At 66.3% G+C, this 15,787-nt stretch overlaps 5 protein-coding genes and 1 long non-coding RNA gene across 14 annotated transcripts; 4 read left to right on the plus strand and 2 right to left on the minus strand.

The window, feature by feature from the left end:
- Nucleotides 1-704: 704 nt before the first annotated feature.
- Nucleotides 705-3,535, plus strand: MPZ (myelin protein zero). Its single transcript, XM_080368469.1, has 6 exons — nucleotides 705-974; nucleotides 1,517-1,683; nucleotides 1,777-1,990; nucleotides 2,072-2,207; nucleotides 2,320-2,380; nucleotides 2,531-3,535. The coding sequence occupies exons 1-6, from the start codon at nucleotides 908-910 to the stop codon at nucleotides 2,633-2,635; spliced, it is 750 nt and encodes a 249-aa protein (XP_080224595.1). The 5' UTR covers nucleotides 705-907; the 3' UTR covers nucleotides 2,636-3,535.
- A 2,054-nt stretch (nucleotides 3,536-5,589) lies between these two features.
- Nucleotides 5,590-6,375, minus strand: LOC308054966. Its single transcript, XR_013924322.1, has 3 exons — nucleotides 6,302-6,375; nucleotides 6,024-6,078; nucleotides 5,590-5,673 (listed from the first exon to the last, which is right to left on the minus strand). It is a non-coding gene; the product is annotated as an uncharacterized lncRNA (long non-coding RNA).
- A 271-nt stretch (nucleotides 6,376-6,646) lies between these two features.
- Nucleotides 6,647-9,832, plus strand: NR1I3 (nuclear receptor subfamily 1 group I member 3; the record flags this gene model as incomplete). Of its 3 annotated transcripts, XM_080368453.1 has the most annotated exons (9): nucleotides 6,647-7,059; nucleotides 7,267-7,500; nucleotides 7,974-8,104; nucleotides 8,464-8,636; nucleotides 8,718-8,926; nucleotides 9,001-9,146; nucleotides 9,232-9,348; nucleotides 9,428-9,533; nucleotides 9,609-9,832. In XM_080368453.1, the coding sequence occupies 9 exons, from the start codon at nucleotides 6,647-6,649 to the stop codon at nucleotides 9,736-9,738; spliced, it is 1,659 nt and encodes a 552-aa protein (XP_080224579.1). In that variant the 3' UTR covers nucleotides 9,739-9,832. The 3 variants fall into 3 exon arrangements, with proteins under 3 accessions (XP_080224579.1, XP_080224578.1, XP_080224577.1); XM_080368452.1 differs by having other exon boundaries at nucleotides 8,464-8,926; XM_080368451.1 differs by having other exon boundaries at nucleotides 8,464-8,926; nucleotides 9,428-9,832.
- TOMM40L (translocase of outer mitochondrial membrane 40 like) lies at nucleotides 9,800-12,295 on the minus strand. 2 transcript variants are annotated; one of them, XM_080368463.1, is made up of 9 exons: nucleotides 12,025-12,295; nucleotides 11,692-11,759; nucleotides 11,492-11,584; nucleotides 11,189-11,290; nucleotides 10,970-11,075; nucleotides 10,773-10,895; nucleotides 10,575-10,651; nucleotides 10,395-10,497; nucleotides 9,800-10,322 (listed from the first exon to the last, which is right to left on the minus strand). In XM_080368463.1, exons 1-9 carry the CDS (start codon nucleotides 12,278-12,280, stop codon nucleotides 10,183-10,185), a joined length of 1,068 nt encoding a protein of 355 aa, XP_080224589.1. In that variant the 5' UTR covers nucleotides 12,281-12,295; the 3' UTR covers nucleotides 9,800-10,182. The 2 variants fall into 2 exon arrangements, with proteins under 2 accessions (XP_080224589.1, XP_080224590.1); XM_080368464.1 differs by lacking the exon at nucleotides 10,773-10,895.
- Nucleotides 12,296-12,357: 62 nt separating this feature from the next.
- On the plus strand, nucleotides 12,358-14,365 carry APOA2 (apolipoprotein A2). Of its 3 annotated transcripts, none has more exons than XM_080368476.1 (3): nucleotides 12,358-12,409; nucleotides 13,489-14,146; nucleotides 14,226-14,365. In XM_080368476.1, exons 2-3 carry the CDS (start codon nucleotides 13,944-13,946, stop codon nucleotides 14,341-14,343), a joined length of 321 nt encoding a protein of 106 aa, XP_080224602.1. In that variant the 5' UTR covers nucleotides 12,358-12,409; nucleotides 13,489-13,943; the 3' UTR covers nucleotides 14,344-14,365. The 3 variants fall into 3 exon arrangements, with proteins under 3 accessions (XP_080224602.1, XP_080224603.1, XP_080224601.1); XM_080368477.1 differs by having other exon boundaries at nucleotides 12,371-13,106; nucleotides 13,925-14,146; XM_080368475.1 differs by having other exon boundaries at nucleotides 12,371-14,146.
- Nucleotides 14,366-14,559: 194 nt separating this feature from the next.
- UFC1 (ubiquitin-fold modifier conjugating enzyme 1) lies at nucleotides 14,560-15,755 on the plus strand (the record flags this gene model as incomplete). Of its 4 annotated transcripts, none has more annotated exons than XM_080368473.1 (6): nucleotides 14,651-14,854; nucleotides 14,916-14,983; nucleotides 15,108-15,125; nucleotides 15,248-15,324; nucleotides 15,392-15,482; nucleotides 15,555-15,755. In XM_080368473.1, the coding sequence occupies 6 exons, from the start codon at nucleotides 14,695-14,697 to the stop codon at nucleotides 15,624-15,626; spliced, it is 486 nt and encodes a 161-aa protein (XP_080224599.1). In that variant the 3' UTR covers nucleotides 15,627-15,755. The 4 variants fall into 4 exon arrangements, with proteins under 4 accessions (XP_080224597.1, XP_080224599.1, XP_080224598.1 ...); XM_080368472.1 differs by having other exon boundaries at nucleotides 14,657-14,817; nucleotides 15,108-15,171; XM_080368471.1 differs by lacking the exon at nucleotides 15,392-15,482 and having other exon boundaries at nucleotides 14,560-14,854.
- Between the last annotated feature and the right edge of the window lie 32 nt (nucleotides 15,756-15,787).

The raw sequence follows: 15,787 nt of genomic DNA on the forward strand, positions 1-15,787 counted from the left end.
CAAGTCCTGGCCCCATCCCCATCCTCGTCCACATCCACATCCCTGCCCCCATCCCAGTCCCCAACCCCGGCCCAGGCCCTGGTCCCAGCCCCATCCCTGTCCCCCCCTCCCCAGTGCAAGCTGTCTGCACCAAAAGCCGCCTGAGGAAAACCCCACTTCGGAGCTTTTCCCCAAAAAACACAACCTGCTCCTCAGCTGGTGGTAAAACAGCCAGGAGGCCACGGTGTGAAAAGTGGCACTTCGGTGGTCCCTGGCTCTTCGCCCCACAGGGAGGGATAGGCCTTGGTCCATCACTGGCCCCTCAAAGCTGTGTTTTCACCCCAAAATGGAGCTGGAGCAGAGGCTGCTAGGAGCGTGCTGGGCCGGAGCTGGCAGTGCTGGCTGGGGAGCCCCCCACTGCAGCACCGGAGCCAGGGGCTGCACCTGGGGGTGCAGGCAGCTGGCACAGGAGGGGACATGCTGGCAGCCTGCAGCTCTGTCACCGTGAGACCCCCAAGCCCTGCAGGGTGGGTCCATCCCTGGGACCAACTGTGCACCGCAGCCATGTGCACCCGGTGCCCTCTGGCTCCAGCCACATTCCTGCTGAGCCGCCTCCGCTTCGAGCGGGAATGTGGCTGGACAAAGGGCGCTGTGTGCCCAGCACCCCCACCACATGCTTCCCCCTCCTCGCCCGTGGCCGAACTAAATGCCCCCTTTCAGCACAGGGCAGCCAGCACCCCCTGGCCCCCCACCGCCCCGGCTGCCCGGCGCCCATTGGCCCAAGGCCGGAGCACCGCCGGCATCGTTCGGGGCTGCCTGCTCTTAAACCTCAGCCCCCGTCCCACCGGCACCCTTCGGCACACCGCTGGGCCCTGCGCACCGCCAGCCCTCCATGAGGCTCGGAGCCGGCTGGTGACAGGCAGCCACCATGTCACAGGGTGCCAGGGGCAGCGGCAGCCTCCTCCTCCTCCTTGCTGGGCTCCTCTGGGCACTGGGTAAGCTGGGGACAGGGACAGGGGACCAGGACTGCTGGTCTGAAAGTCCTCATCCTGGATGCTGGGGGGGGGGTACCAGGGGGCTCCAAACCCCTGGGAGGTGGCCATGGGACTGGTGGCCACCCACACATCTGCTTTTGGGACTGGCAGTGGCAATACTGTGGGACCGTATCTGCTGGCATGCCCTGGTTCCTGTCGCCAGGCTGCAAGGCAAGTCCCAGCAATAGCCACCTCCTTGGGGACAGGTGACAGGTGCTGGGTGCTGGACCCAGCCCTGCTGGTGTCCCCAGGCAGTGGGACACGGTCGCCTTTGAGCCAGCCATGGGGACACCAGGGTGTAGGCTCCCTGCAAAGGCATCTGCGAGGGCACAAAAAGCCACTGTCCCCCACCAGCCCTTGTGCTTTCTTTGGGGCTACCAAAAGCCCTTTGGTGACAGCATGGGGCCAGCACGGGGGCACAGACTGGCCGGTGACCCCAGTGATGCGCACCGTCCCCATGCCAGGGTCCCCTGTGGGGCTGACAAGTTTGTGCCCCCTGGCAGGGCCATCCCCGACATCATCCATCCACGTGTACACGCAGCGGGAGGTGCACGGCACCGTTGGCTCCCACGTCACCCTCTCCTGCAGCTTCTGGTCCAGTGAGTGGATCTCCGAGGACATCTCCATCACATGGCACTTCCAAGCTGAGGGCTCCCGTGACAGCATCTCCGTAAGCACCCACTCCACTTTGGGGCTGGGGGCTGCCCTGCCGTGGCCAGAGCCACTGTGACCCTGATGTCCGTGTGTCTGTCCCCATGGCTAGATATTCCACTATGCCAAGGGCCAGCCCTACATCGATGACGTGGGCAGCTTCAAGGAGCGGATGGAGTGGGTGGGCAACCCCCACCGCAAGGACGGCTCCATCGTCATCCACAACCTGGACTACACCGACAATGGCACCTTCACCTGCGACGTCAAGAACCCCCCTGACATCGTGGGCAAGTCCTCCCAAGTCACACTCTACGTCTTTGAGAAAGGTATGGTGCTGGCAGTCCCCTCCTCACCTCCATTTCCCAGCTCTGGCCGGGGGGGCTGACAGGGCACTGGTGTCCCCGCAGTGCCCACCCGCTACGGTATCGTGCTGGGTTCCATCATTGGTGGGGCTCTGCTGCTGGTGGTCGTGGTGGTGGCCCTCGTCTATCTGATCCGCTACTGCTGGCTGCGGCGGCAGGCAGCCCTGCAGCGACGGCTGAGGTGAGCCCCACCGCCCAACTGGGACAAAACCACCCAAAAACGGGGCTGTTGGGTGGGGCTGGGGGGGTTGGCCTTTCTGAGCTGCCTGTTTGCCTTTCCATCCCAACTGCAGTGCCATGGAGAAGGGGAAGCTGCAGCGATCGGCTAAGGACGCATCCAAGCGCAGCCGGCAGGTGAGCACCAAGGGGTTAGGGGGGGCAAAACAGCCTGGCTGGGGTGGGGGCAATTCCCTCTCCCACCTTTTGGGGTGGGAGGAGAGGCTGTGGGGCAAAGCCCTCATAGTCAGGGGGTGCCGCAGCACTGACGCTACCCCCTCCCCACAGGCACCCGTGCTCTACGCCATGCTGGACCACAGCCGCAGCACCAAGGCAGTGAGCGAGAAGAAAGCCAAGGGAGCCCCAGGGGACTCCCGCAAGGATAAGAAATAGCGGTTAGCGGGCAGGGAAGGTACCGCGGGAGCGGACGCCGGGGCCCCCCGGCCCCCCAAAGTCGTCATGACCATCGAGATGGAGCTGCGGGGGGAGGCCGCTGAGGCCACCCGCCCCTCACCTGCCGTCCGCTCCCCCAGCAAGGGCAGCCTCAAGAGCGCCCTGATGCACATCATCAAGCCAAACTCGGGGACCTGACACCCAGCCACCAGCGGAGCAGGGGGGCCAGGACATGGCCCCCCCAGCTCCGGGAAGCAGCCACCCCATGGCATGGGACCCAGCGAGGAGCAGGGTGTGGTCCTCGCCCTGGGTCCCCTGGCCTCGGGGATGCCCCGGCGTCCCCCAACCCTGTCCCAAAGCCCCTTGGTTGGTACCTTCCTCTGCGCAACCGCTGCCCTGCCCAGCCCTGGGCACCGATCTAATTTTTCTATTTGAAGATGCAACAACTGAACTCTGGCTCTGTCCCCCCTGGGCTGCCTCGGTCCCCCCTCCCCAGGGACCTGCAGGGTCCCTGCGGAACCGTGCTGCACCCATCTCTCCCCATCACACACCACCCCCCCAAAACCAGTCTCCAGGAGGGTTTCTCAGCCCCTGTTGTTGTTCCTTTTCTGGCCGTTTTCTCGTCTCTCCCTGCGACTGAGCCCAAATGATGTCGTGGGGTGGCTCCCGCCCTGTCCCCTCCATACTGCTCCCATCCTGCATTAACGCTCCCACCCTGTAACCCCCAGCCCCCTGCATCGGCCGGAGCCTCGTGGAGGAGGAGAGGCTTCGTCTGGGCTGAAGGGCCTGCCGGTGCCCATCACCCTGGAGCCGGGCGCCGCTCCCCAATGTGTTTTTCTACGCCCTGTCCATGTCCCCGCCATCCCCATGGCGCCATTAATAAAACTCACATCTCCAGGAGCCCAGCGTCTGCCCTGGCTCATCGCTGTTCCCTGTTTGAGGGGGGGCGGGCTGGGGGCTGAGCACTTTGAACTCATTGCACGGAGACTCACCAGCTCCCATAGGGAAAGGGGCATTGCTGCTGCTGTGCTACAGTTTCCCAGGGGTGAGGTGATGTCTCAAGGGTGACCTTGTGGCACCCCAGGACCCCCTCAGCCAGTGCGGGCTGTCCCTGAGGCCACCCATTATGGCCACACCCCACCCTAGGGCCACCTTCCCCCTCATCCCCATCAGCTGTTAATTAAAGCTCACTCCAATTAACACAGAGGCCAAGCCTCAAGTCTGCCCTGGGTGCACAGCACCAGGCACGGCCATGGGGCGGGCAGGGGTCCACTGTTCACCCAGCAGTGACTGTCATCGTCCTGGCAGTGGGGCTCATGGATGGACCACAGCTCTGGCACTGGGGGTGGGGAGGCAGTTGGAGCACTGGGCTGACTCCGTGCTGGAGTGGAGCCAGAGCATTCCTGCCCCAGGACTTGGTGCCAGCGCACAGCCCCATCCTGCTGCTGCACCATCCAGCTCTGCACCATCACCGGGGCTATAATTGTCTTTTCCCTAATAAGTCTGCAGAGCAAGTGGGGCTGAACCTAACCCCAGCGCTCTCAGGACGTCCCCTGGGCCCTGCCTTTCCCTTGGCCACCGATGCTGTTTTTCCTTCCAGGGAGCTATTTCTGCCAACATGCCACAGCTCTGCACTGGGTCCCACTGTCCCCAGTCCGCCCACAGCCTCAGGCGCCACAGGGACCAGCCTCACAGGTGCCTCACGTCCGAGCACACAGAAATCCCACTGCAAATCCCCCAAATGGCTTTGGTTTAACCACCCCAAAGCACTTTCTCATCATCAGCTGGTACCTTCTGTGGCTGCTCTTGGTGGTGCTGCAGCAGGAGCTGGGGTTGGGGACCACTGCCAAAGCCAGCCCTGAGCAAAACTTTGATGCCTGGAGGTCCATAGCACTGCAAAGCCTTCGTCCCCTGAGGAAGAGGAGCAGGCAGCAGCCTCTTTCATTGCCACTGCACAGAGCAGCATGATGAGAAATGAGGCCACAGCTCCAGGGGCTGAGACCCAGCGGTTGATAAATTAAGCGGGATTTCATGGGAAAAACCCCAAATTGGAAGGTGACAGGAGGTCCCAGGGGTGATGGGTGCCATTCCCAAAGCACTGGCTGAGGGGCCCCGTCCCTACAGGGGAACCCTCCACCCTTATCTGGGGGCCACCCACACCCCTCAGGCAGGGACAGCCCAGCCCCCAAGATCCCTGGGGCTGCTTCTATCAGGGGGTTGCACCTGCTCCCCTGGGGAGAAGGGGGACCTGGGGGTCCCAGCCAGCAAGGGACTGTCCCCCACACTGCCTCCCACAGATCACAGACCACCCCAGCTCCTCTTCTCAATGGTTTATTTTTTACACATGCTAAAAGCCCCCCCCAGAGGAGGGGACAGGGGATGGTGACAATGACAGAAGCATGAGGAGGGGACAGTGCGAGGATGGGGAGCACTGTGCAGGGGGAGCCCCAGTTTCCTACGGCAGGCTGCAGCCCACCGCAAGACCCATCACCCCTGCAGTGTTGCACCTCCTGGGACAGGACAGGGACTTCCCTTGCTCAGGGGACAGCAGTCCCGTTCCCCCTGCCCTTAGTGTCCCCAGCAGCCAGCATCATCGCCATGGACAGGGAAAAGGAGGCTGCCTCAGGAAAAAGGGCATTTTTATGCCACCCCTTCACACAAGGGCCACCTCCACTCCAGGGGGCACAGGACTTGGTTGTGTTCCCCCCACGATGGCTCCCCAGCTTCACCCAGGGTCCTGGCTCAGGGGTGGGCGAGGGGTAGGGAAGGGCTGAGCCCCCCCTAGCCCCGCTCGCAGAGGATGGGGCAGCCCCAGCATGGCAGAGGTCAAGATGGGACCATGCCCACGTGCAAGAGCAGGGTGCCCGTCGCAGGCAGGGAGTCCCAGGACCCCAGAGCAGCTCAGGGCCCCGACTCCTTCTTCCGCTTCTGGAAGCGGCGGAATTTGCCCTGGATGGCGAGTGCAGCTTTCTCCGTCTCGGGCGCGGTCAGGTCAATGTCGATCTCTTCCTCCTCCTTCTTGGGGTCACCAGCTTTGGCTGAGGGGGGGGGGGGGGGGGGGACAGGACAGGGGCTGCCCTGGTTACAGCCTGGCATCCTCAGGCTCGCCCCAGCATCCAGTGAGCACCCTGACCCCCCACTCACCCAGCACCCAGGGTGGCACCCTGCCACCCTGCCAAGGGACAGGGGAAGGACAGAGCAGGTCCCCGCATCCATCCGGGTGTCACACACACACCCCCCTCCACGGACACAGATTCCAGAGGCTCTGGGGACAGGAGCAGCTAGTGGGGTCCCAGCCACCGGGGATCCCTGGAGGGCATGGGACAGAGGTGACACCGGTGCCAGGGCATCCTGCGGGGTGCACGCCACCGGTGTCGGGGGTCCTCACCTTCCTGCTGCCTGCCGGGGGCCTCCGCCAGAGAGGGGGACTCATGGGGGCTGCGCTGTGGAGAGAAGGGGGTGCCCGGGGGTGACACGGGGCCCTTGGCAGCAAACCCGCACCACGGAGGATTACGGGCTCCATTTTGCTGGGGACCCTCCCCGGCCACCAGCGTCTCCCCCCGCCTCCAGCCCGCCCCCCCCCCCCCCCCGGCCAGTTCCTCTCCTGGCCCGTTGCTAAAAAAAAAAAGGAAAAAGCCCTTTTTCTGCTCGGCACCGGCCCCTCACCTCGCTCATGGCCGCTCCGGTGCCGCCGCTCCCGGTGTGCGGTGCCCCGCGCGCGCCACCGCTTTTATAGGGGCGCGGCTGAGTGACGGCCACGGGAAGCCAATGGGGCGCGGGGGCGGGGCCGGGTGGGAACCCGCCCCCCCGCGTGTCACCCCACTCCCCGAGCCTTGACGCCCCGCGGAGCTGCACCCAAGGGGACAGGGGGGGCCATGGCCGCTGCCACCCCCTGAGGTGCTGTGGAGGGGGACATGCGGGGGGGCAACAGGAGCTGCCCAGGGTCCTGGGACCAGGTGTCACTGCAGTGGCTGGGGACAGGGACCTTCCTCCAGGGTCACCAATGGCGGGATGGCTGCCACCGTGGTCTCCCCACTGCTCAGACACCCCCCCAGCAGCCATGTGCATGTCCCCTGCCTGCCAGGCCCCGTGTCTGTCTGTCCCCTGCCTGTCCCCTCCATGTCTGCCTGTCCCCCGTGCCCGCCATGCCCACACCTGCCTGTCCCCACTTGCCCCTCCCATGCTGCCTGTCCCCGCCTGCTGCAGCCTCGCTCAAGTTCAAGGTTCAAACTCCACAGGCTCTGGACAGGCGGCGGTGGGGACGGGCAGGGGCCAGCTGGCCCCGCGCTCTGTGGCAGCCAGCACCGGGCACCAGCTACGCCAGCAGACACCAGGTCCCAGCACTGGCACCAAGGGGCACCGGTCACCTTCAGGGTGCCAGGTGGTGGCTCGGTGGTGGCTGAGGTGAGGGGCCACAGCGGCAGGTGGGTGCATGAGGACAGCACGCTGTGGGGTGGGTGGGACACTGTGCTTTTGGAGGACGTGTAGGGGACGGGGCGCAGGAGCCGGTGCCGGGGCAGCAGCTGCCCTGCGGGGCACAGTGCCAGGTGTTGCTCAAGCAGGAGCTGCACCGTGTGTACACACATGCGTGTGCACATGCTCACACCCCGCACACTCACCCTGGCCTGCAGGCTCCGTCCTTGCTGTGGTTGCCCTGCTCGGGTGCCATCACCCGCATCCCTGGCCACATCGATGTCAAGCACCTCAGATGCGGACAGAAGCCCCTGCCCGCTGCTGGGACCCCAGGGCCCAGAGGGGGAGGACGTGGAGCCCAGGGAGGAGAAAGTCTGTGCCGTGTGCGGGGACCGTGCCACCGGGTATCACTTCCACGTCATGACGTGTGAGGGCTGCAAGGGCTTCTTCAGGTGGGGGCTGCCACCGCGGGGGGATCCACGGCTGCTCTGCAGCACCGGATGAGGGACGAGGTGGGATGAGGCTGAGGAAGGGGACAAGATGGGATGGGGCAGGACAGGATGGGGAGGGCAAGACGGGATGGGACGGGACAGGATGGGATGTGACAAGATGGACTGAAATGGGACACGACGGGCTGGGAGAAGGGGACAGGGCAGGGTGGGACAAATGGGCTGGGACAAGACACAGCAGGGTGGGATGGAACAAGATGGTCCCATGGACAGGGACTGGGTAGGACAAGACAGGACAACAGCTGCCACCCCATGCTCAGGCCACCTGGCTTCTCCAGGGCACAGTGGTGATGGGGTCCTGGGGGCTGGAGGTGGCCCCTGCCCTAGGACATCCCGTCCCCCAGCCCCTGCTGCCCACCCCCCGGGGACAGAGTGACAGTCCCTATGGCCTCATGGCTGGGCCCATGTCCCTCCAGGCGCTCCATCAACAAGGGCATCCGCTTCACCTGCCCCTTCACCCAGAGCTGCCCCATCACCAAGGCGAAGCGGCGGCAGTGCCAGGCCTGCCGCCTCCAGAAGTGCCTCGACGTGGGCATGCGGAAGGACAGTGAGTGTGGTGGCACAAGGGACGGTGAGGGGGACACAGGGAAGACCTGGGGGGGAGGAGGGGGACACGGAAGACTGGGTGGGAGGACAGGGTGAGGGCATGGGGCAGAGGTGACCAGCCTGGGTGGAGTGGCAGGGGAGGACATGGGGACAGAGAGGATGGGGCAGCCCAGGGGCAAGGGGACAGCAAGGGACAGAGGCTTAGGAGTGACAGCAAGGGGGCACAGGAGAGAGGGGACAAGGGGGACCACCTCGGGGAGAGTGGATCATGAGGTGCTGGCATCTCCGAGCACCCGGCGCCCCCTGCCACCAGTGACTCTGGTCGCTGGGCTGGGGGTGACGGTGGCGGTGGGGCGGCAGTGATCATGTCAGAGGAGGCTCTGCGGCGGCGGCGGGCATTGTGGGGCCAGCGGCGGCTGGCGCGGGAGCAGCCGGTGGGGCTGACGGCGGAGCAGCAGGAGCTCATCGGCATCCTCATCGCAGCCCACCAGCACACCTTCGACTCCAGCTTCTCCCAGTTCACACACTACTGGGTGAGTGGGGAGCCCCTGGAACCCGACTGTCCCTGCAGGTGCCCCAGCACGGCGCTGACACCCTGGCTGCCTTCACCGCAGCCTGCTGTGCGACTCTACGTGCCCAGCCCGCAGCCACAGAGCCCACCGGAGCCAGGTGGCCCTGCTGCATGGCCACCGTCCCTGCAGCCAGACTGCCTGGATGACGAAGTGCTGCCTGATGTCTTCTCCATGCTGCCCCACTTTGCCGACCTCAGCACTTTCATGATCCAGCAAGTCATCAACTTTGCCAAGGAGATCCCAGCCTTCAGGTCTGCAAGGGGGAGCATGGGCAGGAGACCCCCGCTGCCACCCTGGCCCTGATGCCTCCCCTCACCCCCGGCAGGAGCTTGCCCATCGATGACCAGATCTCGCTGCTGAAAGGGGCCACCCTGGACATCTGCCAGATCCAGTTCAACACTGTCTTCAACGCAGAGACCAACGCCTGGGAGTGCGGGCAGCACTGCTACACCATCCAGGACGGAGCCCTGGGTGAGGTGGAGCGCGGCAGCACTGGGGAGCAGGGGTAAGCCATGTCCCCATCCCAGCTCACCTGTCACCGCCACACTCCCCCCAGCCGGCTTTCAGCAGATCTACCTGGAGCCACTGCTCAAGTTCCACATTAGCCTGAAGAAGCTGCATCTGCACGAGGCAGAGTACGTCCTGCTCCAGGCCATGCTGCTCTTCTCACCAGGTAGGGACTGCGGGGGGCCGCAGCAGTGGGGCGTCCCCTTGGCCCTGCTGACAGGCACCCACTCGCCCTGCGCCCCCAGACCACGCCGGCATCACCCAGCGGGACTTCATCGATCAGTTCCAGGAGAAGGTGGCCCTGACACTCAAGAGCTACATCGACCACCAGCACCCCATGCCTGAGGGCAGGTACGTGCAGGGGAGGGTGGGCACGGCCTCGGTCCCCTCTGGGTCTGAGCCAGGCATCCCGTCCCCGCCTCCCAGATTTCTCTATGCAAAGCTGCTGCTGCTGCTGACTGAGCTGCAGACGCTGAAGGTGGAGAACACACGGCAGATACTCCACATCCAGGACCTATCCTCCATGACGCCGCTGCTCTCCGAAATCATCAGCTAGAGCCCGCAACATGTTCCAGCCCCCAGCTGTGAGCACCACAGCTCAACAGCTATCACTGCACTTTACAGGGCAGAGTAAAGCTCCTTTATTTTTCCAGGCTCTGCAGATGCGTGCGCCCAGAGCCGCCCCCTGCGCCACTGGAGGGAAACCGAGGCAGAGCAGGGGTGGGAGCAGAGGGAAGCATGGTGCTGGGGCGAGGGGGGCGGCACAGGTGAGTGCCAGGGCCCATGGAGGCCCCCAGGCCCCAAGCAGCAGCTGCTCCTCAGCCCAAAGGTGCTAACACAAGCCACGTGCTGTCACACAGTGTCCCCCGGCCACAAGGGACCAGGTCTCCACGCCATCAGCTCCCCTGACACCGTGGCACAAATGCAGGGCCCAGCTGGTGCCGCGCACAGCAGCTCCCTGAGCAGGACGGTGGCACGTGCCGCCCACCCCTGCGGTCCCTCAGCCCACAATGACGCTGAAGCCGCAGTGGAAACGGTTCTTCCAGTGGTTCAGGAAGGCACCCAGAGCCAGGGTGACGGGCAGGGGGGGCAGCTTCTTCTCCAGAACGCCCCCAACGCTCCAATTACTGTCCAGGAGCCCTGCGAGGGTGGACAGGATGAGGGCCTGGCCAGCGCTGGGGCTGCCAGGTGCCGGTACGGCTCCTCGCTCACCTCTGAAGACCATGTTGGCCTGTGGCAGGTTGAGCTGGTAGCCAAAGGCGAAGGTGGTATCCTGCAGCCGGGTGTTGGCCTCCAGCTCCACCCCAACCTGCACCTGGGGGGAGGAAAACCTGAGGCCCTGGGGCAGAGAGAGGGACACACAGGGTAGAGGGACACACAGGGGACACTCACCTGCTCATTGGCTCGGTGGTAGTAGCTGGCATGGGCACCACCATACCCCACGTTCAGTGTTGCCACCCACTTTAGAGCTGGAAGAGAGAAGTAAAGCAGAGGGCGAGGGGAGCCAGGGCATCCCGCCGGGGCCAGCACGACAGGCAGGACCCCCAGGGCTGTGTCTGCAGCCCCCTCAAGCGCAGGGCGCCTGCATACCCGTGTATTTGCCCGCCAGCGTGAGGATGGCTCCCTCCTCCCCTGGCCGCCGGTGGTAAACCATCTCCCCACCCAGGACAAGGCGGGAGGTGATGCTCTGGAGGAAATGGGCCACCAGGATCACTGTGGGGACAGTACGGCCCTCAGCACACAGCCCCCCCGGGCCTGGCAGCCAGAGGGGGGAATACCCTGCTCACCAGACTCGCCAAGGAGATCGGGGTTGCCCAGCGTGAGGGTAGCGGTGCAGTCGTCCCCCCGGTACTCGCCGTCGAACTGCCACGTCACGAACTTGGTCTGGTGAGTCTGTGAAGGGACAGGCACCGCAGCAGGTACTGCCATCGCCCCTGCCGCCAGCTAGGGGTGCCAGAGACCCTCCAGCACCCACTACTGCGGGGTCATCTCCCACCTGGCCCCACCTGGAAGACGGCTTTGGTGCGGATGCGCTCGGCCACAAGGTGCAGCACTTGGGCATTGAGGCTGCCGCTGTTGTCCATGTCCCCAATCAGCGTGGGGAAGGCCTGGGAACGAGGCAGGGCGTCAGCTGGGGAGACAGGAACCCCCTGCCTCCCGTGATCCTGACTTGAGCTGCAGGGTGGGGCCCCCTTGCCCTGAGATAACCCCCACCCACCCTCATGACACCCCCGTGCCACCTCACCCCCCATCTTGGGACCATGCAGCCACCCTGAGGGCACCCCTCACTCCAGGGTGCAGGGTCTCACCTCGGTGGGGCCGAGCTGCCGGTCCCCCACGAAAGTGGCATTGAAGTGGTAGCTGGAGGGGCCGAGGGTGCTCATGTGGACCGTGTGCGTCACCTGCGGGGACGGGATGTCAGGGAACCAGGGGGCAGCCGGGGGTGGGGGCAGCCGCTCCCCCCGCAGCACAGTCCTGCCCCCCCTCAAGTCCCTGTGGTGCCCCTGACCTGGAAGTGGCTGCTCAGGGTCTTGGTGACGATCAGCTTCACCCCCTCCATTTGCTGCGGGAAAACCTCTGCGGGAAAGAGGGGCCTGACCGGGGGCCCCGCCGCCAGCCCCCGGCTCCGCGGCCAGACCCCCCAGGCAGCCCCCCGCCCTGGGGCCAGCCCCCGCTACCAGCCCACCGCCCCGAAGGCCACCCACACCCCTCCCCACCGGCACCACCGTGCCCCCCGCTGCCAGCCCGTCCACCCACGCCGCCAGGACCCCCCACCGCCGCCGGGGCCACCCGAGGGCCTGGCCCCGCCACCCCCTGGGCGCCGCTGGCCTCCCAGCCCCACCTTTGCACTGCCGGTGCAGCTCATCGAAGCTGCCGGGGCTCCCGAGCGGCTCCCCTCGGCGCGGGGCCCGGGGCGCGGCGGGGCCCAGCGCGTTGCCCATGCCCGGCCCGGCTCTACGGCCGCCCGCGCCCCTCGCCGCCGCCGGGCGCCGCCATCGCGGGCGCGGGCACCGCCGCTGCCGGAAGCGGCTTCGCGAGGACGCGCCCGCCCGAGGCCGCCGCCGCCATTGCTGGGGCGGGCAGCACTCGCCGCCCATTGGCTGAGCCGGCGGGGCTGGGCCTCAGCCACCGAGCCCCCCCCAGAGCCCTGGCCCCGCGCAGTGCTGTTCCGGTGCTGCCGCGTTCCGCCACGCCGGTGCAGCCCCGCGCCCACCCCGCCGCGTCCTGTGTGTCCCCCTCACCTTTTTTCCCCCCTCCCTGTGTCCACTCTGTCCCTCCTCCCTGCACCCCTTCATGTCCCGCATCCCCTCCTTGCGCCCCCAGACCCTGCTAGCTGTGCCTCAATTCCCCTCCATTTGTCTCCCGCGGCCCCTCCCTGTGCCCCCTCCCACACACATCCCGTCCCCCTGCTTGCTCTACATCCTCAGTCCTGCATCCCACTCCTTGCCCTCTGCCCTGTGTCCCTGGACCTTCCCTGTGTCCCCTGTCCCTGCTGCCGTCACCAGCAGCTTCCCTGGAAACAGCTGGTGTAGGCAGGGGCTCAGAGGGAAAGGGGCCCCAGTGGCCCCACGGGTGAGCCCAGGGAACGAAGAGCTTTTGTCCCTGGTGCCACACAGGTGCCCTTTGGCCGTGTGTGCCCAAACAGAGCCACAGCTGGCCCCTGGCTGGGCCCCGTGGTGGGGTGTCCCCAGGTTCCCCCCCCATGAGTGCTGCCACCAGGAGTCAGCAGGGACAGCCCCCAACTGCCCCATGCTGAGTCACACTGTCACGTTGGCAGCCGAGGGTCAGCGATAAGGCAGGTGACAACCTTTGCCCCACAGATGCCGGGGCAGGCTGGTGCGCAGCCCCCCAGGCCGCCCCCACCAAACCAGGACCCCAGAGTGGAGCAGCCACCTGAACCCACAGGATTGGGGCAGAGGGGTGGTGAGTGCTGCAGCTGGAGCATGAGGGGGCCTGAGGCTGGGGGCAGGTAGGACTGCTTTGGAGGTCCCGCTATGCTGTATGGTTACAGCATGTTGTGGGACTGCAACGTGCCACAGGGCTACCACTTGCCACAGGGCTCCAACATGCCACAGAGCAACCAAGTGCCATGGGACCACCACACACCACAGGGACATCAGCCAAGCCCCCATGGTGGCAGCCCCAGCTCCCATGTTCCCCCCGCAGCCAAAACCCCTGGGCCATTGTCACCCACTATCCATGTCCTGCCCAGGGGGACAGGGCCCCAGGGTGCAGGGCCACCCTCGGTGAGGACAAGGAGGGGCTGCCCCCTGCAGTGACCCTTACCCCCACCGTGTTTACCCAGGCTGTGGCAGGGGCCGGCACGGCCTCCCTGGCCCAGGGGCGGGAGCTGGCCCGGGGAATATAAGCAGTCCCCGAGAGGGCACCCCCACAGTCCTGTGAGGTGAGTGTTATCTGGCACCCCACGCCTGGGCAGGACAAGGCTGTGGGGCTGGAATGGGGCAGGGTGGATAATGCCGTGGGGTGGGATGGGACAGGAGTGGGGCAGGGTGATGCCAGTGGGGCTGGGACAGGCCCATGGCCATAGGGTGGGGATACTGGAGCTGTGGGGCAGAGACGGGGCAGTGCTGCAGGGCAGGAGGGGGACCAAGGTTCCATGGGGTGGGATGGGGCACGGTGGGGATGCTGCAGCAGCAGCAGGGGGGTGGGAAGCTGCTGCAGGGCAGAAGGGGATGGCAGAGCCATGGGACAGGCTAGCCACCGCTGATCCGGCCCCACAGGACCCCCAGCCCTGCCGAGATGAAGGTGCTGGTGGCCGCCCTGGTGCTGCTCTGCGCCTGCCACCTCCAGGCTGCTCTGGTGAGGCGCGAGACTCCGGATGAGGAGGCTGCCCCTGCGGCCATCGATGACTTCTTCACCCGCCATTTCCAGTCTCTCTCCAACTTCATGACCAAAGACCTGCCGCAGAAGCTGCAGGCAGAGGAGCTGCGCAGCCAGGCTGAGTATGGGGGGCAGCAGCGGGCATGGGGCCTCCCCTCAGCTGCCCCTTGGCACCCCCTTCATGGCCTGTCTCTCCCCCAGGGCCTACCTGGACCGGGCTAACAAGCAGCTGGCCCCACTGGCCCAGGAGCTGCGGAGCAACGTCCTCAGCCTCTTCTCATCACTGCTGGACCTGGGCAAGGGTGAGGGGCAGCCCTGAGCCCTGCCACGGCAACCCCCATGCCCCTGTGACAATAAAGTCTTGGAGCTGCCGCTGCCGTGTCCCTGGTGCTGGGGGAAAGCCCCGGGAAGGGAGGGAGGGAGTGAGGGAAGGAGGAGGTGCGGGAGCGGCTGAGACCCCACAAACTCAGTGCTGCCAGCACTACAAGCAAAGACGCCAAAGCAGCTTCGCGCCCCGGGCGTGCCCCTAATAAAGATGGCGGCGCCAACCTGCTACACGCCCTTGTCGCCGCGCGTCGCGCCCCCAAGCAAGATGGCGGCGCGGGGCCAGCGCTTTCACTGTCGTCACTTCCGCCCCGAGCCAAGATGGGCCGCTTCCGGCGGCGGGGAGATGGCGGAGGAGGCGGCGCGGCGGGCGGTGGCGGAGCTGCCGCTGTTGCGGACGTCGGCGGGACCGCGGGACCGGGAGGGCTGGGCGCCGCGCCTGAAGGAGGAGTACCGCGCCCTCATCCAGGTGCGCCGGGCCAAGCCCCGCCGGTCAGGCTCCCCCGGTTCCCCCCCCCCTCCGGCTTCCCCCCCGGTTCCCTCCGCTCACCCCCGCTCGCCCCCCAGTACGTAGAGAACAACAAGCGCGCCGACAACGACTGGTTCCGTCTGGAGTCCAACGCCGAGGGCACCCGGTGGGTGAACGGGGCCGGTAGGGTGAGGCACGGACCGGGCCTCCCGCCGCCCCCGGGCCGCCTCAGTGTGCGGAGGAGGTCCCGGGACTGAGGGGGGCGGGGGCCGCTCCCCCGTGTGTTGCAGGTGGTTCGGGAAGTGCTGGTACGTCCATGAGCTGCTCAAGTATGAGTTTGCCATCGAGTTTGATGTGAGTGGGGTAGGGGTCAGGGGGCCGCAGGGTCGGGGGGCTTGAGGGGCCGCTGACCCCCGCCTGCCCACCCCAGATCCCGGTGACCTACCCCTCCACCGCCCCCGAGATTGCCATCCCCGAGCTGGACGGGAAGACAGCCAAGATGTACAGGTGGGTGAAGGGCGCTGCTGCCCCGAGGTGGGCCGGGGGGGAGCTGACAGCTGCCTCCTCCCTGCAGGGGCGGCAAGATCTGCCTCAGCGACCACTTCAAGCCCCTCTGGGCTAGGAACGTCCCCAAATTCGGTTTGGCCCATCTGATGGCGCTGGGGGTGAGTCGCGGGGGGGGTTGTCCCCGTTTGGGGGGTGGTCCCTGTGGGGCTGCTCACCCTCTTTCCCCTCAGCTGGGCCCGTGGCTGGCCGTGGAAATCCCCGACCTCGTCGCCAAAGGCATCATCCAGCACAAGGAGAAGTGAGCGGTGGCTGGAGGGGAGCGCTGGTGCGGTGCAGCACCGCGCCCCCGCCCCCCCCCCCCCCCCGCCCCAGCTGCGCCCACTGCCCCCCTGCCACTTCACTGCTGCTCCTCAATAAACTCTTCAGTTCCAGCCTTGCCCTTGCCTGCTGCTCTGGGGGTCCT

The sequence above is a fragment of the Falco punctatus genome, assembly GCF_963210335.1.
Source record: "Falco punctatus genome assembly, chromosome: 18".
Taxonomy (NCBI): domain Eukaryota; kingdom Metazoa; phylum Chordata; class Aves; order Falconiformes; family Falconidae; genus Falco; species Falco punctatus.